Below are 22,965 nucleotides of genomic sequence, written 5' to 3'. Positions count from 1 at the left end.
AGCCCAGGAGCTGAACGAGTTTCAGGCAGCACATGTGTTTTGGGAGGCGAACCAGGCAGCAGACTAGGTCTCCTCTTTTGTCGTCCGAAATTTCGAAGAGTTCCTCTGGACATCAGTAGCAGATATACCGTCTCCTTTGTACTCCTTATTATCTTTTGATTTCGCAGGTTGTACTCACGTTAGATCTATATGAATTGTCATTTTTACCAAAAAAAAAAAGCATTTTCTTTCTGAGAATGAGAATATTATTTACCATAATAAAGAATTGAAATATATCTTCTTACTCAAAAATGCTCAAGAACCCTATGGATGTCTTAAGATTGGTCTTCTACTCCATAAAGGCAGGAAAATCCAGTCGAATTAGGTTGATCTTTGGATGGGGCAGCCTATTTAGGTAGAGCCTACATCAACCCAACACCCTCCCAGCCCAGATCATATGAGTGCAGACTAATAAGGCCCATAGATTGGGATTTGGGCTAAGCAGGCCAACATGCCCGATTTCTGCAGGATAATCTTACAGGAATATGCAAACAGGATCTTATTATAGTTGGATTTCCAACGAAGTGGTAAATCACTACTTGTTCTTTTTCACTTAAACACTAAACCTTTACAGTTGCAATACTCCAAGTATATGCTTTAATTTTTTTTCCTTCAGTCTTGCGCTTTGTTTTCCTAATCAGCAACCCCACCAAAACACCACAAAACAAAAGGTTATTTGGAGCATGTGAAAAGATAGCTTACTTTGAAAAGGAAAAGACCATCTCCAGATTAACTCAAAAAAGTAGTCTCTTTCTGATGCAAGTCACTTTTTTCCATTTTTAAACAGGTTAAAAAAAACATTTCTGTAGAGATGACACTTTATTTAGTTTAGCTAAAGTAGGAGTTTATGTTAAACTTATCTGAGGCAAAAATGTTTAGTTAACCAAAGACATCTAACTAAGCAAGCTAAAACAAAGAGACAGCTTCCATTAATCAAGGCTAAACTAATATAAGATTAACAGGGGAATCAATTTGCATCAAATGAATCCATTATATAGTTTATTAGATAAGTAACTCATGCTACGAAATTTTGATTCCTTTTTTTACAATTTAACAATGATTGATGGAGTATGTGGATCCATCTACTCCAAAGTTTGTCTCCACAGAGTCCAATATTTACTTATGCATATCATATGTAGTCGACATGGCGACATAAGAAAAGCAGGTTATGGATAACCTTGATGTCTCTTGTGATCTAAGCTGATGATAGTACGGAAGGAAGCAAGAGAGACCCACAATGGCCTGGACAACCATAGCAAATTTTGCCAATCCCATTCTAATAGTCAATGTGGAAGGAGCAATCAGTCCTTCCTCAAAAGATATTCCTGTTACTCTAAGCTCTACCAGTTGATTCTAAAAACCATCAGTAACTATCATGCAGATAGAATGTTGCAGTCTCAAAGAGGGCAAAGAGCATCAGAAATCTTTAATGTATATAGGTCACCACACAAGTTCTTCAAGAAAGGACAGCTTATTTGTAAAGCTTTAGCTACAAGTTCCACTTCAGAAAGAAGCCTCCATCCAAAACATTTATCAAAGGTGCAAAGAAGCCATCATATGAATGGGAAACCTCAGCTTTCCATCCAAGCAGGAGAATATCAACTAGAATAAAACTAAGGGGAAGAGGCCCCGCAAAGAGAGAAGAAAAAGGGATAGCTTGTGACCCTTGTTCACAAAGCTTCAGATTTTGTTCCAGCTCAAGGCAGCACCCACCAATGACAGTCTACTTGTCTTCTAAGCAAAACTGACATCCAAAGCCACTTCCACCATCCATCCACACCTTCCCCACCTCTCTTTTTACTCCTGTTTTCTCCTGCTGCCTGCTATCCTAGATAATGCATCTCCAAGTCCATCTAGTACTCCATCAGAAACAAACATCAACAACCTGTTCTCGGTAATTCATCAGTTTATAATATTACAAAAAGTTCTGTGAAATGGGATCATTTCAAATGCCTGCAAATTTTCCAAGTTCTGCATTGCCAGAGTCCTCTTGTGCCTATCTACTCCAAGAATTGAAGGTTAGTTTGTTGTGAAATTTAAGGTTCTTGATCTTTCGAAAAGAATTAAGGTTCTTGGTTGAATACTATGTACTTTACTGATTTCTTCTTGCTAAATTTGATGAGCTGCTGGAACTGAATAGCTGATTTGGGATGAGGTTGGGCAAGATCAGCTTGAGCGAGAGAGAGTTCTCCTTGAACTGGAACAGGAATGTTTGGAAGTTTATAGGAGAAAAGTTGACAGTGCTAATATCTCTAGAGTTCGACTACATCAAGCACTGGCTGATTCAGAAGCTGAGTTAACTAATCTTCTGCTTTCCCTTGGAGAGCGATCATTACCAGGAAGAGTGAGCTCTAACAACAATGATCTCTATCATATGCATCAAATGCAATAGATACCATCAAATTAGGACATGTCTTGCTTTACATGTACTAAGTAGTACATATCTTGTACAGCCAGAAAAATTGACAGGGACACTAAAGGAGCAGCTTGATTCGATTACTCCTGCCCTTCGAGAAATGCAGATGAGAAAAGAAATCAGGATGAACCAGTTCCGGGAGGTGCAGACACAAATCCAAAGGATTTCATCAGAGATTGCAGGTCACTCAGAATATGATAGTGTTGTTGTGAATGAAGGTGATCTCTCACTGAAGAAACTCGAGGAATATCAACATGAATTTCAGAGACTTCACAAGGAAAAGGTACTTGGAATTAATCTGAAAAAATACTTGTACCCCTCTTAACGTGACATGATTTTTTTTCCTTTCTTTCTTTCTTTCATTCTGAAAGAATGATAGGCTCCGGAAAGTGGAAGAGTACATAAATGAGGTGCATCAGCATGCTGAAACAATGGGGATGGATTCCTCGAAAATCATTACTGATGTTCACCCGAGCTTATTGCATGGTTCAAGCGGACAGCAATCAAAGAATATTAGTGACACAATTTTGGACAGACTCAAAAGCACAGTACAGCAACTCAAAGATGAGAAGCAAAAGAGAATGGAAAAGGTGATTTTTTTTACCTTCCCTCCCATGCTTTTCGCCTTATGTGAGCATTCGAGTAACATAGCAACAGGAAGTAGGAAATGAAGACAACCATTAATGTTGTATAAGTTACATAGCTTGTAAGCTGCTGAGCTTTGCACAACAAGTATTAATAGTTTATGAAAAGGTAAATGCAAAATCCAAAATATTCATATTGTAACAATATGCAACACCATAAAGTATTCATATTTGCTGCCAGTGCAAAATGGCTATAGCCCAGTGGTTGGACCTCTCCAAATGGGTGGATGCTCTGGGTTTGAATCTTGGAGCTGTTTCCCATGTGTTTAACCCTGTTAAGTCTGCTTCATGGTGCTTCCACCGTTAATCCCCTGGAAGAAGAAGAGAATCAATTTGTTGTAATTTGCAAGCATCCAAATAAATGGTTGAAAAAAAGTCAGATCAGAAATGTGTGAATCTGGTCACTTTATAGTAATACATAGCATTATGAAATTGTGAATAGAACTCAGTTAAAAAAACAAACAAATTAAGACAATCAGAACCAAATATCCATAAGAATCCTATAATAGGAATAGAACAAGATCTTTTGCATCTGATTTCATATAATTATTAGATGAACCTTAGTATCACCAGAATATTTGTAACATTTTGTAGAATAAACAAGGATCACTTATGTTGAATAAGATTGAAATTACGCTCTTTAAAAATCATATTGTAGCTCTTTTTTCACAGAAATGTGGTAAGAATGTTGACACAATGTTTGACTGATCCATGGTCTAAGAAATTTCTTGAACTGAGATTCTAAATGATATTTCTTATTTTAGATGAGAAAGATACATATCAGGCATTTTAAGGTTCAAGATCATTTTCAAGACAGATTTAATATAATAGCCGCAGCATTTCAAGGTTGAAGGTTGCATTTGAGATGATTTGGATTGATGTCATACAATGCACAAACTTGAAATTACTGAATTATCAAAAGATGGATTGAAACAAAATTTTTGTAGCGGAGCACCAATATGATTAATTGTTTAGATTCAAATTCCAAACTAGTTTTTCCAGTCATGAAATTTTTCTTGATCATAACGTTACTCACTCACCATTTCCACAATCAGTTAATTGCTGTAGATGCGAATGATAGCACAGTGTGCAATAGTTTCAACTGAAAATTACAGAAACTGCATATTTGCAGCTTCACAGGCTTGGGAAAGCATTGACAAATTTGTGGAATCTTTTGGATACACCCATGGAGGACCAGCAACCATTTTCTCATATCAAATTTTTTTCATCATCAGCCTCAGTAAGTTACACTTTAGGCCCTGGAAGCCTTACCCTCGACATAATCCACCAGGTACAGGCACTTGTCCACATCATAAAACCTGAGGATTAAGAATATGTTTCAAATCTTCTTTAATAACTGTTTCAGTATTTAGTCTATTCTGGCTGCTTAAATGGCCCAGCTTTGCTTGAAACATAATCCAGGCTGAGTCTGAAGTAGAGAGATTGGATCAGTTAAAAGCAAGCAAGATGAAAGAGCTATTCTTTAAAAAGCAAATTGAACTCCAGGGCATATGCAAGAAATCTCACATGGAAGTACCCCCTCAGTCTGAGATGGAAAATATTATGAAACTTATCATATCTGGTGGGCCTCTTGCTTCAATTTTTTTTAATGATTCAAGAATTCTCAATGTTACTTTCAGTAATCCAAAAAATTTACATGCACTACCTGAAGGTGAGATGGACCATTCTGACCTCCTCATGTGCATGGAAGAGCATATATCTAAAGCAAAAGAAGAGGCTTGCAGCCGGAAAGACATAATGGAGAAGGTCAACAAGTGGATGGCTTCATGCGAGGAAGAACGCTGGCTGGAAGAGTACAGCAGGGTCATTCCTAATCCATCAAAATACATACTTGTCCAGCATTATCCCTGATATACTAAACTCTCATGTCATGTCATTTTGATAAATGAACTGTTTACAGGATGAGAATCGTTACTCGGTAAGCAGAGGGGCTCACAAAAACTTGAAACGCGCAGAGCGTGCTAGAATTATAGTCAACAAGATTCCAGGTAAGAATTGATTGTAGTAAATCAAGAATGATGATTATACCAAAAAAAAAAATCAAGAATGATGATGCAACATAAACTGATATGATCTAAATGCAGCTTTGGTCGAATCGCTGATGACCAAGACTAGAATTTGGGAAGAGGAAAGGAAGAAAGTTTTCTTGTATGATGAGGTCAGACACAAAACCCTTTTGAGAAACATACTCTGGATTTTACCCTTTTGTTAAGATCATGCATACAACTTGCTCGTGACAACCCATGAAGCATCTTTTGTATCTCATTGTGAAGTTCAGATATTCTGGTGTCAAGCTAAAACTTAAATGCAACAGAAACTCAGACAAAAATAATTATGAATTTTTATTATGGTTACCTCCATTTTTCAACTATACAGCATGAAGGTTTAAGCCTTAAAAAGATTTAAAAGCTCCAAAGTTCTGTTTTTATACAGCCCAAGATATGCATTTGTTTAAATAAATTGTTAAAACAACACAGCCAACATTATCATGTTGGTTAAACCATGTACTAGGATCAATATAATTCCACTAAAGGGAAATCACTATTTGAAAAACCAGTAAGTAAAAACTGCATCAGTATGTCTAGCTACATATCATTTTGTGCGATAACATATAGCAATTATTAAGTAATTTTCTGTGCCGGGTGGCTGAGAAAGGAATCAAGGATCTGGGGCAGACAATATACTCCTTAAATGTAGACTTCTTGAGTCCAAATATCAATTCCATTTGATTTCCAAAAAAGAACAGTTCAAATTATTTTTTTCAGCATCCTCCTAATTCCACAACATCAACCAATCTTTCTGTGACTTCGCAGGCGCCTCTTTTGGCTATGCTTCAGCAATACACTTTGATGAGACAGGAAAAGGAAGAAGAGAAGTACAGGCAAAGAGTAAGTTTTTCATGAGGAACAAAAGAAAATTGGAAGGTCCTATGAGGATCCTTCATAGGACAGACTGGTAATTGTAACGGTATCAAATCATGAATACCACTTTCATAATATTACACACAAATAATATGATTTTGGTACAGGAGAGAAAGAAGGTACAGGCTCAGGTTGCAGCACAGCAGGACAAGTTTAGCTCAAGGACAAACACAAGCGCCAGTCCTCTTTCAAACAGGAGCTTAAATAGCAGTTTCAGCAGTTATTCCCCTTCATACAGGAGGCTGTCTATCACGAACCAGCATCAAAGATCGAAAATTAATTCTGCAACACAAGGACCAAATTTCAACAAAATGGGTCGGAAGAAACAGGTGGAGAGCATGTTGGTTAAGTACAACCATGTCCGTAAATTTAGAACAGAGACAGCATCAGAAATCTCTACCACAATTTCAGGCCCATCATCTCCATGACTTTTCTTAGCTAGGAAAAGTTGTCTTGCTTCATCATAAGATCGTATCAGTAGAGAAGAAAAAAAAAATATGGTTGTTTGGAAAATAAAGATGCTTGTAAGAGAAAATCCTGTGTGTTACTACAACAATTACAAGACATCATATCCTACATCCCAGGCCTCAACCGGTTTCCCAAAAATTGTTGATTGCATGAGGGAATGACTAAATTGCTGCATTTACTGTTAGCATCCCCCAACTCATTTCGCACCACAGAACTCAGAATCTGCCATATGGTGAAAAGATGATAAACGTTCCCAGTCAGTGGGTGACATAGGTGCCATTTTTTATGGGCACTTCTATTGTTATTTTGATACAAAACCTGTGAACCAAATTAATATATCAGGCAAAACAATCAACAAGACGGAGTTAAAAGGCATATTTGTATCAGTGTTAAATGGCAAGTTCATGATTCAAGACATGTGGTTCGAGGGAACTTCTCTGATGAGCATCAATGCTTCCAACCTTTTCACATGCACATATATTAGTGTCCCATTAAATAAACTGTCATAATAAAATAATTCATAAATGCACGTAACAACATACTTAACATCAATAACAACTAAATTGGTTAAAGATCTAATTATAACTGTGAACTAGGCCTAGAAACTACAAAAGGCAAGTACAAGTTGCATAACAAGTATGGAGCGGTTCTCCCAATTAGCATTACTTGGCATGATCTAATTGCCAGACAACAAATAATAATATCGTGTTTGACAGGGAAGAGACACTCAGAAGATGGACAGAGCAACCATTCAATTAATTGAGAAACTTGCCCACATTATGATTTGATCATCCAATCAAAAAAACAGGGAGCTTCTGGTAACAAAGGCTGAGGACAGTTCAACTGCATTCTTTTTACATTTCTTTTTCATCATTCTTAGAAAAATTTTAAGGATGACTCTGGAAATGCAAACCATATTACTTCTATCTTGAATCGGTGCGAGAATTCCAATATGTGTGAGGAGTATCATAAGAATACATCTAATTAGATACTCGACTAGGCAATTTGAATTTGATGGAAACAAGTTTAAGATTATTGTTGAAGTTATTGCTAGAGACAATTTTTGTCTAGCTCTACCAATACAATGGTAGAAATAAGTTCCTTTACTCCACTATTAAGTACCTTTATTGTGCAAGCGCGCACATCATCATGTGCATGAAGTTTATTCATGAATGGATACAAGCATACCAGTTACATACGTAGTATAGATTTAGAAATTTATCTAAGGCAACTTAGATAACTTACAACTTTTCTGTGCATAAGTATTCATCATTTGGAGACATTGCAACCTGCAATTCACAATCAAATGTATCATTTAATCCTAGGACCAAGGGACCAAAGAAACGAATCATCATCAATAAAAGGCCACAGCAGATATAATTTACTGCAATAAAGAAAGAGATTACGAATGTACGGTATTAACACATCTTGTATGGTTGATGATATGCCTGACACAAGGATGACCGAGGACAACATCCCACATTGCCATGCTATATATATATTAATTCATTAAGATCAGTTATAAGCATGATGGAGAATAGAGAAAAATTTTAAGGAAATGAATTACTCCCCATAACCGCTCACGGTAACCAATACAGGCTCCCTTTGAAGCCACTGAGCATCATTTACACCTTGATCACCCTCATCAACATGACTGCACACAATCTAAAAATAAATAAATAAAACATATCAGTGAATATGACAAACAGATGTCATAAGACATGTACAACTCATTGCACAACATAAAACCATCCATAAACAAAAAGCAGTTATATAACAATAAAATAAAATAAAAAAGTTAGCAATATAGGGATTTATGATTAATAAGCAATAAGCTATATTATGTCCATTAAAGGTTGGCTTTATAAATTAAACCCTTCGCAATTTTCATGCATCAACAGCTAAATCTTCTGCAAAGGCAAGCTTCTCCAAATCCTCATAAGTTTCATGCCGTTTCACTTTTGAATATTTCAATTTTACAAACCAAGTCATTCCCTTGTAAGCACTCCTTTAATTGTTCTTGCTCTGTTCATGCTTAATGCTTGCAATTCTCAAGCTTCATAATACTGACTCACTATGAGATCATACAATACCTGATTGTCATTGTGCATGTCCATGTCATATTTGTTAGGCATTCAACAAGATGTCCAACAATAAAATGTTCATGCCTATGGTGTATAGCCCATTATTCTATTGCTATTGAAAGTGTTGTCCATTAAAGATCACTCAATGATAATCAAGGTTTACTGTACCAAGCCATAAAACTTGGTACCAAGCATACTGTACCATATGGTAAGATAACGGTATAGCATCAAGGCTCGATATAGCACTATGCTGACACATAGTATAGCCACTATCTCACCTTCAACGGTGTATCGTGTTTCCATATAGAGGTGTACCGTATAGTAGGATACTAGCATTGTGCCCAGTATCAACGTAGCATATCTTGATGAGATTGCCTACCAAACAGATAAGGACTGTGGACTCAGATCATAGAAGTCATTGACTATAGGTTAATAATTCTATTTGTTTGTTTAACATGAAAGAGCATGTTTATCATTTCTTCTTCAATCTTTACGGGACACCAAAGTACTACATATTTTAAATGATAATCCAATGTATTTGAAGGCACGTTTTTATATAGAAATATAAAGAGAAGAACCAGCTGGATCAAGATTCGCCATCTCGATACCGAACCCCGTACTGGTACCATCCTATTATAATGTTGGTATGCAGTATGGTGTGAGATCATGAAGCATGCTTAGTGTCGGTATGGTATAAGACTATATACCTATACGATCAGTAGCGACCAATACGGCATACTTTGAGCTGGACTCTTTGTGGCTCTAAGCATTTAACAATTGTATGAGTCTCAAATGATGGTGCAAGGCCCAAAAGTAGAATGAACAAGGAGTAGAGAAAGTAGTAATGGAAGGAGAGGAAGGGGAAAGAGGAAAGGAATGCATAGGCACAATGCCCATAATATTCTCCCCTTTAATCTTAGATAAACCAAAATGCCCACAAGTGGGAGAACCAACCACTTTAAATGAATGTTATGCATGATCCGGGCAATCAACCAGGCCCAAATCCATACAATTGCAGCCCATATATAAAAAGATATACCTAACGCACTCTTACACCTAAAATTATTCAAGTTTTTGATCGATGTCCTTCATTTTTTTAATAGCATGCAACAGAAGATTTAAAATACATGTATAATAATGTAAGTCCATCTTTCTCCTATAAAGCCATTTCTTACATATCAAACTCAAGAAGACAATTTTTGTTATGGTACTTAATGTTCAAAATAAATTAGAGAACTACTTGTTGTACTATCGGTACCATACTATACCGGCATGTATCGTACCGTATCAGGACATACCATACCAGTATGCAGTCTCATACCATATGGACACTCAGTACGTCTCGTCGTCTCATACTGTACCACATACCAACACTATAATAGGATGGTACCGATACCAGTCCGGTACTGATACCAGTCCGGTACCAAGAGAGCGAATCTTGGATGAAACCATCATGTTTTATTAGCTTTTGACCCAGTAATATTAGTAAATAAGTACTTTGACCAATTTAGTTTGAATCAATGATATGAAGATAGATTCGCATCAGATTACCAAATGGTTGATGCCATCGGGCTTCTTTGAAAAGATAGAAGTTCAATGGTATAAATAGTATGCAACAAAGTCAGAAACTCACCCTGGCAGTTGATTAGCATGTTATGCAGTAGGCATTTGCTCAAACAATGTAGAGGCCTAAAGAAACGCATATCATTGCTTTGACAAGATGCATCTGGAGAAACCTTCTCACAGTTTATTGGTAGGTATTATTTGATAGAGGCAACAAAATAGGTATCGCAACCACTAAATGAAACAGATGTCACCTGCAATAAAGAAATATAAATACACATCAAATAAAACTTAAAAGCTGCAAAAAAAAGAGAGATCAAAATAAAATAAAAGATAAAACCAAAAATTAAACAAAAGGCAAAATTAGAAGTTCATTTTGGAGCATCACTATATTATCAGGCAAAATGCAGCTAGGATTTCTCGGAATTTGCCAAATTCACACCAATCTAAAACCAAAAAGTTGTCATACGCTGAACTTCTAGGATTGGGGGAGGGGGATGAGGATAAGTAGTTAAAAGGATGCAACAATGAGTGTTATTAGACAGCTATGCAAACCATACTCCTAACATATTACATTTGATTCTCAAGTAATTTACGCCAATGGTGTAACTCATACACATAGGACAACCATGAAAATGGGCAGCCTAGTGCACAAGGCTCCTACTATTATAGGATCTGGGGAGGGTCAAATATACACAACCTTACCACCATGCATGGAGAGGCTATTTCCATGTTTCGAACCCGTGACATCCAGGTCGCAATAGAACAACTTTACTATTATGCCAAGGCTAACCCGCAAAGGATGACCATATGTATGCAATCCAAACATATAAAGTACAATTATGTTACACCTCTATCCCATAGTGGATCAAGGATGAAAATTTGTAATTTAGATAGTGTGAACATAGTATCCAAATCTTATTAAACAGAGTAAAGGATACCTAATAAACTAAATATATGGAACAATAAGGTACGTGGGAAGTCATGGCTGAAAATGTGGAAGTCAATCACATATTGTCATCTATTTGTCACATCAAAATGTACAGTAAGGAGATGACAGGAAAATGAAGGCAACAACCATGTTAATTGCAAGGCATCAAAGTCAGATAATGAAAATAGAAATGTTAGTCATCACGAGAAGCATAACCTTGAAAATTGAAAATAGAACAAGAAATATGCCATAGTAAAGCAAAGAGCAATGGGATAGGCCTCAAAATTCACAATTCAACCGTCATAGAGAAACTTGATATTTCAGAACAGTACACAACATAAGTAAACCTTGTTTACACGAGGAACAAGATTCTAATTATATGTTCATTCACCAAAGAGTTCAAAGCCTGTCAAACACATACGCTGGCAATCATGGATGTTGGACAAGCTAATAATAAAGTTAAGAATCTTAATAGTAAAAACTAGAAATACCGACAAATTGTCACAATCATCGTCTATGAAGGATGGGCAAGGGATGGTGATAAGAGTTATAAGAACCAATCGAGGAAAAAAGAATAAGAAAATAGGGATAGACAAAGTATTCAAAGATCGCAAAATGCATCAACAGTGAACCTAATTAACAGATAGATGCTTGGGAAGCAGTATAGAAGTATAGACCATAAGGATTTTGAGCAAAGCACAAGCATGACAATAAAGGTAAGGCCAAGGATAAGACAAAGCTGGAGAATTAGGAGAATCAGAATAATTTTAAAAGTAAATGGCAAATATCATATAAGGTTACAAACTCGGTGTAATTTGATACTTATGCATTTTACTCATAGATATTTACAGTCATATTAGATACATGGTATGCTGTACCGTACCGTACCGGACAGTATCGGGCATACCATACCGTACCGATGGCGTACCGCATACCGTACCATACCGACACTATGATAGTGTGGCACCGATATGGAGTCCGGTACCGGTACGGCGAACCTTGATTAGATAGGAAAAACCATGACTTTATTGAGTAGTACCTTGAATTAATAATTTGCAGTTTTGGACTTTCATTAAAATACCAAATCCTACATCAAATGATTCCAAAAAAATGCATTTTTTTTAAAATGTGAAACATGAGTTTTCTTAACTCGCTTTATTTGTCAATTGTTTTTAGCAACAAAACTACAAACGTCAAAATTCAAGATGCCCAACCGATACCCAAGATTGGAACCTTGATCTCAGTCAACTAAACTATCCTACAATCAGCATAACCAAGATTCGCCGAACCGATATCGGGGAGGTTGTACCGGCCAATGACCGGTTCAATTTAGTATGGGTCCGTACCATGCCACTCTAAGGTGTACCGAAAATAAGGAGAGGAAGGGGAAGAGGGAGAAAAAGAGAGAGAAAGAGGGAGAGGGAGAGGGAGAGGGAGAGGGAGGAAAGGGGAGGACTGAGGGTTAAGTCCTTACCCTAACCCTAACCCTAGCCCTAGCAGAGTGAGTGAGAGCAAGCGAGAAAGAGGGAGGGAAGGAGGAAGGGGAGGGTCAAGAGAAACCCTAACCCCAACCTTAGCAAAGCACGAGAGAGAGAGAGAGGAAGAAGGGAGGGAAAGAGGGAGAGGGGGAGACACTTATCAGCAAGGACGACGAAACCGTCTCGTACCGCCCAATTCGGGCACACCGAGCCGTACCGGCGGCAGACCGAGATGATTCCAAACTTCAAATCAAGAAACCGGCGAAGGAGGGGGAGAGAGAGAAGAGAAAAAGAGAGAGAGGGGGGAGGGAGAGGGCAATGGTGAGCGAGGGCTGCCAAAACAAGGCCGAGGGAGGGGGAGAGAGGGCTTTCAAAGCCCTCCCTCCATGCATCAGAACAGGGGCGGAGCTCTAGTTTCAAAAGAAACTAGGGCTTCAGCTTCTTTTAATGTCCTTTTTAAATTTTTTTAAGTAAAGTCGACAGCAACTACCGACTTCGCTTATCATGTTTTAAAAAAAAATTAAGTGAAGTCAACATGCTAACTTCCAAAAATTTTTCAAAAAAATATAAAAAGGGGCCAAAGCCCCTGTTTCCTTTCGAAACAGAGGCTCTACCCCCATTCCGATGTATGGAGGAGAGAAGGCTTCGACTTTGGCCCTATTTCACCACCCTCTCCCTTTCTCTCCCTCCCTTCCTCCCTCTCCCTCTCTTCTTCCTTCTCTCTCCCCCCTTCTACCCTCTCTCTCCCTCCCTTATTCCCTCTCTCCTTTATTCCCTCTCTCCCTCTTTTCTAATCTTTCATTCTCCCTCTCCCACTCCCTCGCTTCTCTCTCTCTACCACGCTCTCCGCTCTCTCCCTCCCTTCCTCCCAATCCCAGCCTCTCTCTTTTCCTCTCTCCTTTTCTCTCTCCCCCTCCATGGCCGATTTCCCTGCGGCACGGCACAAAGACACCATACCACCGGCCTATCGGCACAGGTGCCGATTCGATACTTCAAACCTTGCTTACCACAATGCCATGGGGAGGGAAAGCAACATCGATCAAGTAGGGGGGTCAATCAAACCTGGCTTCTCTCCTGAGCTACCTCTACCATTTTCTAAGCCTTCCATTTCCAAATTTACTAAAGACTAATCTCAACAGTTGGAGCTTTAACCAAACTTTTGCGCCTCAAGCATCATCTACTATGCATCAATCCAACTCCAACAAAATTCTTTACCTATTTTCCTCAAGTTTGAATGCCTGCAGTCATAAGACATAACTCAAAAAGTACCTGAGTATGGTCAGAAAAATAAAATCTTACCAGTTATGATCCCAGTAAATTGATGTTTAAGAAAATAGTCCAAAAATAATAATAAAATTTCAGCCAAGTATTTTACAGAAAAGACAAACCACCTCGTAACCAGATCCCACCGAGAAATGATTAATTGCAGCACAACTCTGGATATCAAATAAGCCATCAGTCCCATCCCCAGCACCTACACAAAATAGCATCCAACTAGTTAGTTGTCTTGCAAACCTGAAATTCGTACAAATTAATGTCAACCGAGCATCAGAGAACAGATTACGCCTGTTATTATAGTGTTGCAAGCTGGATTTGTTTTCAATGGTGTAATATACTGTTGAAAAAACTATGCCAGTGAGCTGTTGAATATGTAAGATTTTTGGGAGTCAAATAAAAACAACATACAGAATCATTAGCAGGGAAAGATGGACAGGATTCTGGAGACTCAATATCCCATAACTGCACTACAGCTGGACAATCATATTCACAATCACTTCCGCAGACCAGAAGGTTTTTGCTGCCAACTCCACAGCATCAATGGAAGAATAAACCTGGTCTCTAGTCCTACACTCAAAAAACAAAAATAGAAATTTAGTGGAGCTTATAACAAGATCATTTAGAAATTAGAATAACTACATGTCTATTTTGGCCTGTACCATGATAGAACTGCAAATCATAATATATGATTGCATGAGAGAGAGGCATCCACACATGCAAAATTTCACATATGCATGCATAAGCAGAGCAGGCACATGGTACAACCTACCCCTTACACAAACAATACATTATTGATGAAACAAGTTGAACACTTATAGCTCTAAGAAATAAGTATCTTCCGAATTCAATTGATACAAATCAATTGGATAAGCTTACCCTTAAAGCTTGGCCTTAAATAAGCTGTCACTAGGGGCAGAGCCAGGATTTTAAGCAGAGAAAGGGCAGGCGAGGGGGTGCAATGAAGCAATGTTCAACAATTATCATCTAAATTTAGAACATTTGAAAAACAATACCAGCACTTGTTTACTCAAGATTAATCAGTACATACAACCGAAACATGTACTGGGTAATGGTCAATGAATTAAAAAAAATGGCATTAGAAATTAGAAAAAAAATAATTCAAAAGAACTAAGCATGCGTCAAATAAAACTCAAATGGGTACTTGTTCCTGTTCTGCTTTTCTTTTTTTTTCAATAAAATGATGGGCATAAAAGAAACAGCAAATCCTTACGAGCAGGTTATCCAATACTTACTTACCATATAAGTAAGTATTTAAAAATTTGAGGACAATATGGACTAAAGAATAAAGACAAAAAGCAGTGTCACTAGCTTCCAGGCAACTCAGTAACCTAATTTCAATGGGAGTTTGTAATTCCAAGTCACCAATTGGGTATTCTGGCCCACTTACAGGGCTCTTTTGTTAATATATTCGCTAAAATACTTGGACAGAGAAGGGAAAAGGATCTCAACTATAGAAACTTTTCTGGATTTCGAAGGTTTGTCTTCATTGAAATTCTAATTTGACAAGAACATCTCTATGCGTTGATGGCTTATTTAGTTAAGAAAACATTCCAAAAACAAGTCAATATTTTACGAGTTAATATTCCAAAAAGAAGCCAATGAATTAGGAGTTATCTGTGGGTGCATGGAATCTCTTTAATGAAATATTCTTTTTAAAAAAGAATTCCAAGATACTTAGAACAGCATTGAATAGTACTTTGAAACATTAAGTACAAGGAGGCGGAGGATAGGGGGGAAGTCACTGGGCAATTATTGCATACCAAAGAACCCCTGGCTCCACCATTGGCCATCACACCAATTTTATAAGTCATGGTTCAAGTCAAAAAAAAGAAAAAAAGAATTGACATAAAAAAATCTGTGATTCATCTGATGTATGAAACAGATTGAGTTACCCAAAGAAATACAATCTATGTTTAAAAGCCAGAAAATGGTATATAAGGCAAAATAAGCCACAGGTAGCCATAAAGTTTATATCATATAGCTGCCATGTCAGTCTCTGCATATGAGTTCTATAAAGAATTATAAGGTAATAGTAAATATTCTCTGCAATATACTATGAGAATTTAAAGAAATTAATATATAGTACCGTTCCTTTTTTGCAATGGTCCTTGTACCATCAACACTCATTAGCAAAAGGAAAAAAAAATCACAAAAAGATTACTTATTTATAAATTAAAAAATACACAACCTCGGCTCAACTATAAAAATCTCTCTATAAACACATTGAGTACTTTGAATCGGGAACTTTTATATGCATTTGGTCTTGGACCCTTGTCTACAAAAGCCTCTGCATGACACAACAGAAGATAAACCCCCAAATTCTATGTGTAAGAAATCGAGTCTGTGTTGCATGCATTCCTAGATCTTAAACAGAAAACTTTATCCAATCAGGATAGGACAACTTAATGGCTCAAACTACAGATCAGCAACCTTTAAGATATTTCTGAAACATGTCTAATCCAAATAAAAAATTTCCGAGGCTTGGTTTCAAAATATTATTTAACTTAATTGGGCAAAAGAGATGCATGCTTGCTATTTTCAAACTACATGCTCCTAAAAAGAAGAGAGAGCAATAACAAGAGTGTAGAGAAAAGTGATGCCACAATTTGGCTCTTTAATGGATACAATCAATGTTTTAAAAAATATGGTTCATAAGGCCACATTGCGGCCACATATAAAGATGCGATACCTTCACTGCACTGCGTTGCCTATATGTGGTCATACAGCATATAGATCGAAAAGGAAGTCCATTTAGCACTATGTGGCTAGTATGTAGTTCAATTTGCATTTTACAGCTGCATATGTGGCTCATTTACCAGTATGAGGCCTAACATCAGGCCCACTCTTATGCAGGGCTGTATGGGCAGAGCATGTGCAAACTAGTAATGAGGTTGGATGTGGGTTTCATTTATGTTACAAATATTGTTAAGTACTAAGTATTAATAACTAATTATTAGTTGTTATTGTTACTAAAAATAAATATTTTTGATGAAAAAAAAAAGAATCCAAGATACTTGCACAGAAACAGGTTTACACCATATTGTTTTTGATAGATTCTGCAACATTTAAATATCAACAACTGGATTGAGAATTACTACATGGATCATGACCACTAGTACAATCCTATCGGTACCCTGGCGAATAAAGCATCACAACAAGCAATCCAATAAGAATCACATTGAAGATTGAGCTTTCAACCCGACACCTGCACCGCACACACTTGCATGTGAGTGGGGGAGGGAGGGTACCTAATAATGAAAATCTATCAACAAATTCACTCAAATACAGATTAGTAACCTTATCTCTTGGTATTCACCTGTTAGAGATAAGGAAATTTGACAAAGTAATTCGAGGTGAATTAAGGTTCACGTGCGAGAACTTACTATGAAAAATTGAGCTAAGCCAGTGCAGGTCAGAGGTTCACTCTTCCAAGAAACAGAGATTAGCTAATGTCAAATGTATGACATGGCAGAGTAGCACTGGTCTCCGACAGCATTTCTTTCACCCCAAATCAATGTCATATCAATTGTTCTATATGCTGCTTAAAGTATTACATGAAAGCATAGCACTCATCCCCAACAGCATTTCTTTCACTCCAAATGGGTGGCATAGTCAATTGTTAGATATGCTTCACAAAAATTCCATGTTTCACAAATTTTTCAACAAAATAATTGATGTCTAAATTTTACTACAGATATCATGTAGATGAAATGCAAAAGCATGCCAATAAAAAGAGATTCTCCTAAATTATGCATTGATATTCAAAGCACATAAATAACACTATGAAAAGTTCCATACAACATCAAATAAAAATTCATACATGGAAGAGGAACTTCTCATGTTGTCATCCCACCATTAAGGGCCTTCACAGAAGCTCTGGTGGTTGGTAGCTGCAAACTCTGTTCCAAGTGGTGTCATATTATAATAAATATAAAATGACATAGATTTATACAAAATGTATTTAAAAATGTAGCATAACTATGAAGAGAATAAGAACTGTGTTTAAAAAAATAAATGCATGAAGCTACCAGTTTTAAATCCGTGTTGCGGAAGAAAACCTAGGAGATAGAGTTCTCTAGAAGGACGTAAAATGACCGTAGTAAGATAATATAAGCCCACTACTATCTTTATATGCTTAAATGTCATATTCATGCCTTTATACATAGAATATGTGACACACTACAAGTGCTTTGTCCGTGCACAGCAAGCAGAGATTATCTCCCAAGTTTGTAGGTTTTGAGCCGTACTGCTTTAACTCCAAAGCACTTTAGGAAAGGGTCATTTGGACTTGTCTTACTTGGTTCATGGCAACATTCAGCATGCTGTTTTACTCACGTACTTGAACCACTAGCTCAGATATAACTGTGTTATCCTTTGTCTATGTTGCGCATCACTACAGTAACTCAAAGTTTCTTATATCTTTTCCACGTTGATACCATACAAAAAATGTGACCAATTATCCGAAACATGCATGACAGGACATATCTTTATCTAGTAGAAAATACGTACTAATGAGTGCATGTCTTTCATGTAAGAAATTAAATTCAGAGTCTGGTTTTTAATTATAAAGTGGTTAAATTTCTGCCTACCAAGATTGGCATGCCAACCTGAGCATCTCAGCCACTGCCATGTAACCATCTGGATGTGAAGATCAATAGAAAAATGTAACCATCTAGATGCAAAGATCAATATATTGTTGTTTTTAGTAGTGAATACCACCATAAACAAGAAACTGCACAATTACGATACCCTCATCAATCAGCCAGAAATCAGAATGGCATCCAATAAATTGACTAAAAGAATAGAAATGGGTCTGCAAGACACCATACAAACAAAAAAGGAATTAACAAGTGAAATACAGAAAGAACAAATAATAAACAAAGCAGAACATCAGCGCATTTAAATAGTCAAATGATATCAAATTAGTACCAATTTGCCCACTGAAAGTTCCCAATAATATCTTGACTAAATTTTCCAAGACTCTGTTTTGACGCTTAGGAAGCAAGAGAAAAGAAAGTTTGTTTAAGGAAAATCCGTCTTCCCAGTGTTTGGCAGCTAAGGCAAAAAAAAAATCAAAAAGAAAAACTTGAAGAGCATATATAGTGGTAACATTTCTCTAAGCACCTTAAAATTTTTCCATGTCAAAAGGTAGTGATCTTGGGATAGAAAATCAAAAATTTATTTTCCTCTTCTGGAATTTGAATAATATAACAACAAAAATACTCCATGCCCAACCACCTCTTGCACAACCAAACAATAAAATTTTCTTTAAAACTCTCTTCTTGATCTTCTGGGTGAATCAAACAGCAAACACATCCCAGTTTTCCTTTTTAATGTAAGAACATAGAAATACCTGTCAATTCATTTCATGAGAAGATGAAGGTTTATATTCTTTTCTTTTACATCGGAGAAAAATTATATTTCTTTCACTTTCCCAGCAACCAAACAGTTCGCATGGGTTTTCTAGGCTACAAATAAAAATTACCAACAAACAGAAAAAAAATAGAAGTAAGAAATGATTTACTCAAAGTTTGAATCCATCAAACAAGCCACCGATCAGTATTTTCAGTGACCGTGTGATCAATATTAAAACATTTCCCTCCAGTGAGCCCACAAAACTACCACACAGTATATGAGAAACATGGTTAATATTGGATTCCAAGAGAAGCAAGACAGGGCAGCATTTCATTGGATTGTGGTTACAATTTATAAAAAGATAAGAGAGATAAGGGAAATAAAAAATAAAAGATGAAAGGAATGTGAGAAACTTGGCACCTTTGGTAATTTGCCCCTCTTCTTCAGCACCTTCGAGTGCAACCTCTGAATGTAGTGCATCATATGGTACCTAGAATGCTTCGAGAACAACCGCTCCATGACCGCCGGGTTCGCCGACAGCCACTCCGAGATCTCTCGACCACTGACCAGCACATCCATGTCCGGCGATTCCAACCTTCTGGGTCCGTGCGCTGGAATCGGCAGGGAACCTCAACCTGGCCGCTCTCATCCACCTGCAATGGGATCAAAATCGAAACGTCATAGAAATTTACGGCGAGTTTTACCGATTGAGCGGTCGGCATTGAGGGAACGAGGGTATCAGCACCTGGTTGGGACTCGGCGCGGGGTGGTGGAAGGAGAGGAGCCACTGGTGGAGATCGGGGCGGGGGAGTGATCTGAAATCCTCCGGTAGAGCAGCCTGGTTCGAATCGATCCAGGCGTCGATCTCGCCGACCGTGGGTCTGCGTTCTTCGTCAGGGAGGAGAGCCAGGCTCGAGTGATCTCCTGCCATGGCTGGGATGCCGGAGAGCGAGAAGTAGAAGGATTAGGATTAGCGTTAGGGTTCAGGCGGGGCGATCGGAATGCGTTGTCCGGTGGGATGGTTTGCAGGGGAAGAGCCTCCGACATTTTGGGCAGAATCGTGCGGCCGATCGGAGACGCAGCGGTCCGGGGTGCGGAGTTGCGGTTACTTGTGGCGCCAGGACGCCGAGTTTTCGTGGGAGGATTTGGCCCTTAGAAGGATGGAGATGGACCGAGCCTAAGGTTAAACTAGGCCCCGCCATTTTTTTTCATTTTCTTTTTCTTTTTCTTTTTTTTGTGCGCGTTTGATAGAGGGTTGCTTCAACCGCCAGATATGAAAAACTAGGGGAGGCAGGAAAAGATCCAAAACGCTCCATAGCAATTCTTACAGCGCTACTACTGCAGCCAGTTAGCGAAATTCTCCTCTACAATGAACAAAGTGAAAATTTCAGAACATCATCATGAGTCTCTCCCTTGTAACCAGAGAGCTCGGCATGAAGTGCGAGGCAATGTAGAAGATAATCGACCATTATGATTTCCAATGAAGAACCCGATCTTACCATCAGGAATAGCTCCATTGAAGTTAATTTTAAGTAATCCAGGTGAAGGAGCGTCTGTCTAACAAGAGACGTAAATAGAGGGTCTCAAGAATCTAAGACATCCTAATGCTTGGCATCAACAAAAGATGCAGTTTAATTGTCTACGTTTGTGAGTGTTTGTGTTTCTTCATTAGAGCTGCGTAAAAATAATATACAATACAATTCATCTACCTTATTAATTGCCTCCATACACGAGGATGCCTATGTTGTTATGCGTTAAACAGGTGAATGACCAAGATTGATCCTTTATTCTAAGGAAAGAACATCATGTTGTCGTTGATTTCGAATAAGATAATTTACATAGCTCATGCTAATAAAAAAATAATATAAGTTGATACATGATCATACTAATAGAGAAAAATATTATGCGTGATGCAAGTTGTTGATCCTTAAAATTATGCTAACATTTTTCCTTAAACTCAAGATGGTACTATAGGTGCTAACTTGAGTTTGAAAATTAGATCACGAATGTATCCAGAAGTTGATGTACTAAATCAAGAGCCAAAATAGCAACTTAGAAGCTGACGTGATGACTAGGAGTTGGCATAGCAGCTCAAAAGTTGATATGGTGGTAGATCAAGAGCTGATGTGGTAGAATAGAGCTTGATGTGGCAAAACATGAGTTGTTATAGCATCTCAGAAGCTAATGTAGCAGATTAGGAGTTGACATAATAACTTAGAAGCTGATATGGCAGACTGATGTGTCAAGCTAATGTGATAATACAGAATTGGATATGGCAGAACAAAAGCTGATGTAGCATCTTAGAAATTGATGTGATAGATCAAGAAGCTAACATAGTAAATTGATGTGTTTTGGTAATGCCGAAGTAGATAATTGATGCAGTAGAGTAATGCACCTATTAACATGACTGACTAACATAGTAAATTGGTGTATCTGTCGATGTGTCTAACTGATGTGATAGACTAGCGTGTCTGCCGATATGGCTGATTAACTTATCTGATGATGTGACAGCGAGTAAATACATAGAAAATGACAGTTGCAGTAAAAGCAGAGCTCAAAGAGAAAACAACCGAAGGTCGACGATCTGCACAGATGGAGGCACTATAGAAGAGGAGCAAGAGATCTCGAACTGAATGGTGAAGGACTTGGAGGCAGCAAACACCACCACCACCACCACCAAAATCAAATAAAGAAAATGTTGCAATCTCCGTGCTTGGTTTTGTAGTTCACTGCTGAAGTGGTGTTTTTTCAAATTCATAAAGAAAGGTTTCTAATTGTATTAGGCATGGCCAAAGCTGAATCAAGTTGGTTCCTATGCTAATCAAAAGATCTAGAAAGATGGTATTGCAGCCCCATAATCACCATTAAGACCATGAATGATAAAACTGATAAAACCAAGAAAGGAACATGATTAAGGCTTTATTTAGCAGAGTTGTTGGTTAAAGCTTTTAGAAATAAAGCTTTTTGAAGTAGAGATTTTTGAAGTAAATCTTTTATAAAAAGCTATCTGTTGTTTGGTAACTATATTGTTAAAGTGATGTAGAACTTTAATATATATTTGGTAAACAAACTGAGAAAGTACTTTTGGTATAACAAAATGATTATAAAGAACATTGCATAATATTATACAATAGAGCATAATAAAATATAAAATACATAAATGTATTATATAGTATAATATTACTGTAATATAATATAATACTATTATAATATAGTTAATATAATATTATATACTATAGCATAATAATATAATATAATATGAATATTATATAATATAACATATCAATGTATTATGATATAATGTAATATATTATTATATTTATAGTATAATTAATATTTTGATATAAAATATTATCATTATTATCATTATATATTAATATTTTATTAATATAATATGTTTTAGGAACTAATTTTTGGAAAAAAATATAGAGGCACACAATCACACTTGCAAAAGTAAGATTGTATAATTCTTTTCTTTTCAATACTTTTCTTATTCTTGCTTTTTTTTATACACAATGAGATATTATATGTTGGGTCAGATAAATCACTGAATTCTAAAAATATATTTGTGCAATATCGGATATAACAGAATATCAAGTATATATTCAATACCACCGTATCCATAATAGATTCTCAAATATACATTAAGCATTAATGTCACCAAAGTATTTTACATTCTTGATGTAATAGCAATAAAAATACAAGAAACAATATTCAAGTTTGCTCAAATACAAAATATAAAAATA

General features: G+C 37.0%; 1 protein-coding gene, 1 long non-coding RNA gene and 1 pseudogene across 7 annotated transcripts; 1 reads left to right on the top strand and 2 right to left on the bottom strand.

Annotated features, from left to right (window-relative positions):
* The first annotated feature begins 1,624 nt into the window (after positions 1-1,624).
* MAP65-8 (microtubule-associated protein 65-8) lies at positions 1,625-6,647 on the top strand. 2 transcript variants are annotated; one of them, XM_039123347.3, is made up of 11 exons: positions 1,625-2,057; positions 2,180-2,383; positions 2,493-2,738; positions 2,827-3,045; positions 4,232-4,390; positions 4,522-4,681; positions 4,772-4,923; positions 5,021-5,108; positions 5,205-5,278; positions 5,934-6,008; positions 6,149-6,647. In XM_039123347.3, the coding sequence occupies exons 1-11, from the start codon at positions 1,974-1,976 to the stop codon at positions 6,467-6,469; spliced, it is 1,782 nt and encodes a 593-aa protein (XP_038979275.1). In that variant the 5' UTR covers positions 1,625-1,973; the 3' UTR covers positions 6,470-6,647. The 2 variants fall into 2 exon arrangements, 1 of the variants encoding a protein (XP_038979275.1); XR_015972001.2 differs by having other exon boundaries at positions 1,665-2,057; positions 5,934-6,075.
* LOC149751553 (uncharacterized) lies at positions 5,997-14,410 on the bottom strand. 4 transcript variants are annotated; one of them, XR_016397938.1, is made up of 7 exons: positions 14,252-14,410; positions 13,957-14,039; positions 10,227-10,410; positions 7,924-8,174; positions 7,755-7,798; positions 6,442-6,731; positions 5,997-6,323 (listed from the first exon to the last, which is right to left on the bottom strand). It is a non-coding gene; the product is annotated as an uncharacterized LOC149751553 (long non-coding RNA). The 4 variants fall into 4 exon arrangements; XR_016397939.1 differs by having other exon boundaries at positions 13,957-14,080; positions 14,252-14,390; XR_016397936.1 differs by lacking the exon at positions 10,227-10,410 and having other exon boundaries at positions 6,442-6,827; positions 13,957-14,080; positions 14,252-14,394.
* A 2,627-nt stretch (positions 14,411-17,037) lies between these two features.
* On the bottom strand, positions 17,038-20,401 carry LOC148700459 (uncharacterized; annotated as a pseudogene). Its single transcript, XR_016398132.1, has 4 exons — positions 19,965-20,401; positions 19,640-19,872; positions 17,698-17,763; positions 17,038-17,112 (listed from the first exon to the last, which is right to left on the bottom strand). The product of XR_016398132.1 is annotated as an uncharacterized LOC148700459 (transcript).
* Between the last annotated feature and the right edge of the window lie 2,564 nt (positions 20,402-22,965).

This window comes from Phoenix dactylifera, chromosome 12 (assembly GCF_051530095.1).
Source record: "Phoenix dactylifera cultivar Ajwa chromosome 12, Ajwa_hap1_PhDact_Kaust_v1.1, whole genome shotgun sequence".
Taxonomy (NCBI): Eukaryota; Viridiplantae; Streptophyta; class Magnoliopsida; order Arecales; family Arecaceae; genus Phoenix; species Phoenix dactylifera.
This window is presented reverse-complemented; position numbering and strand designations above follow the sequence as displayed.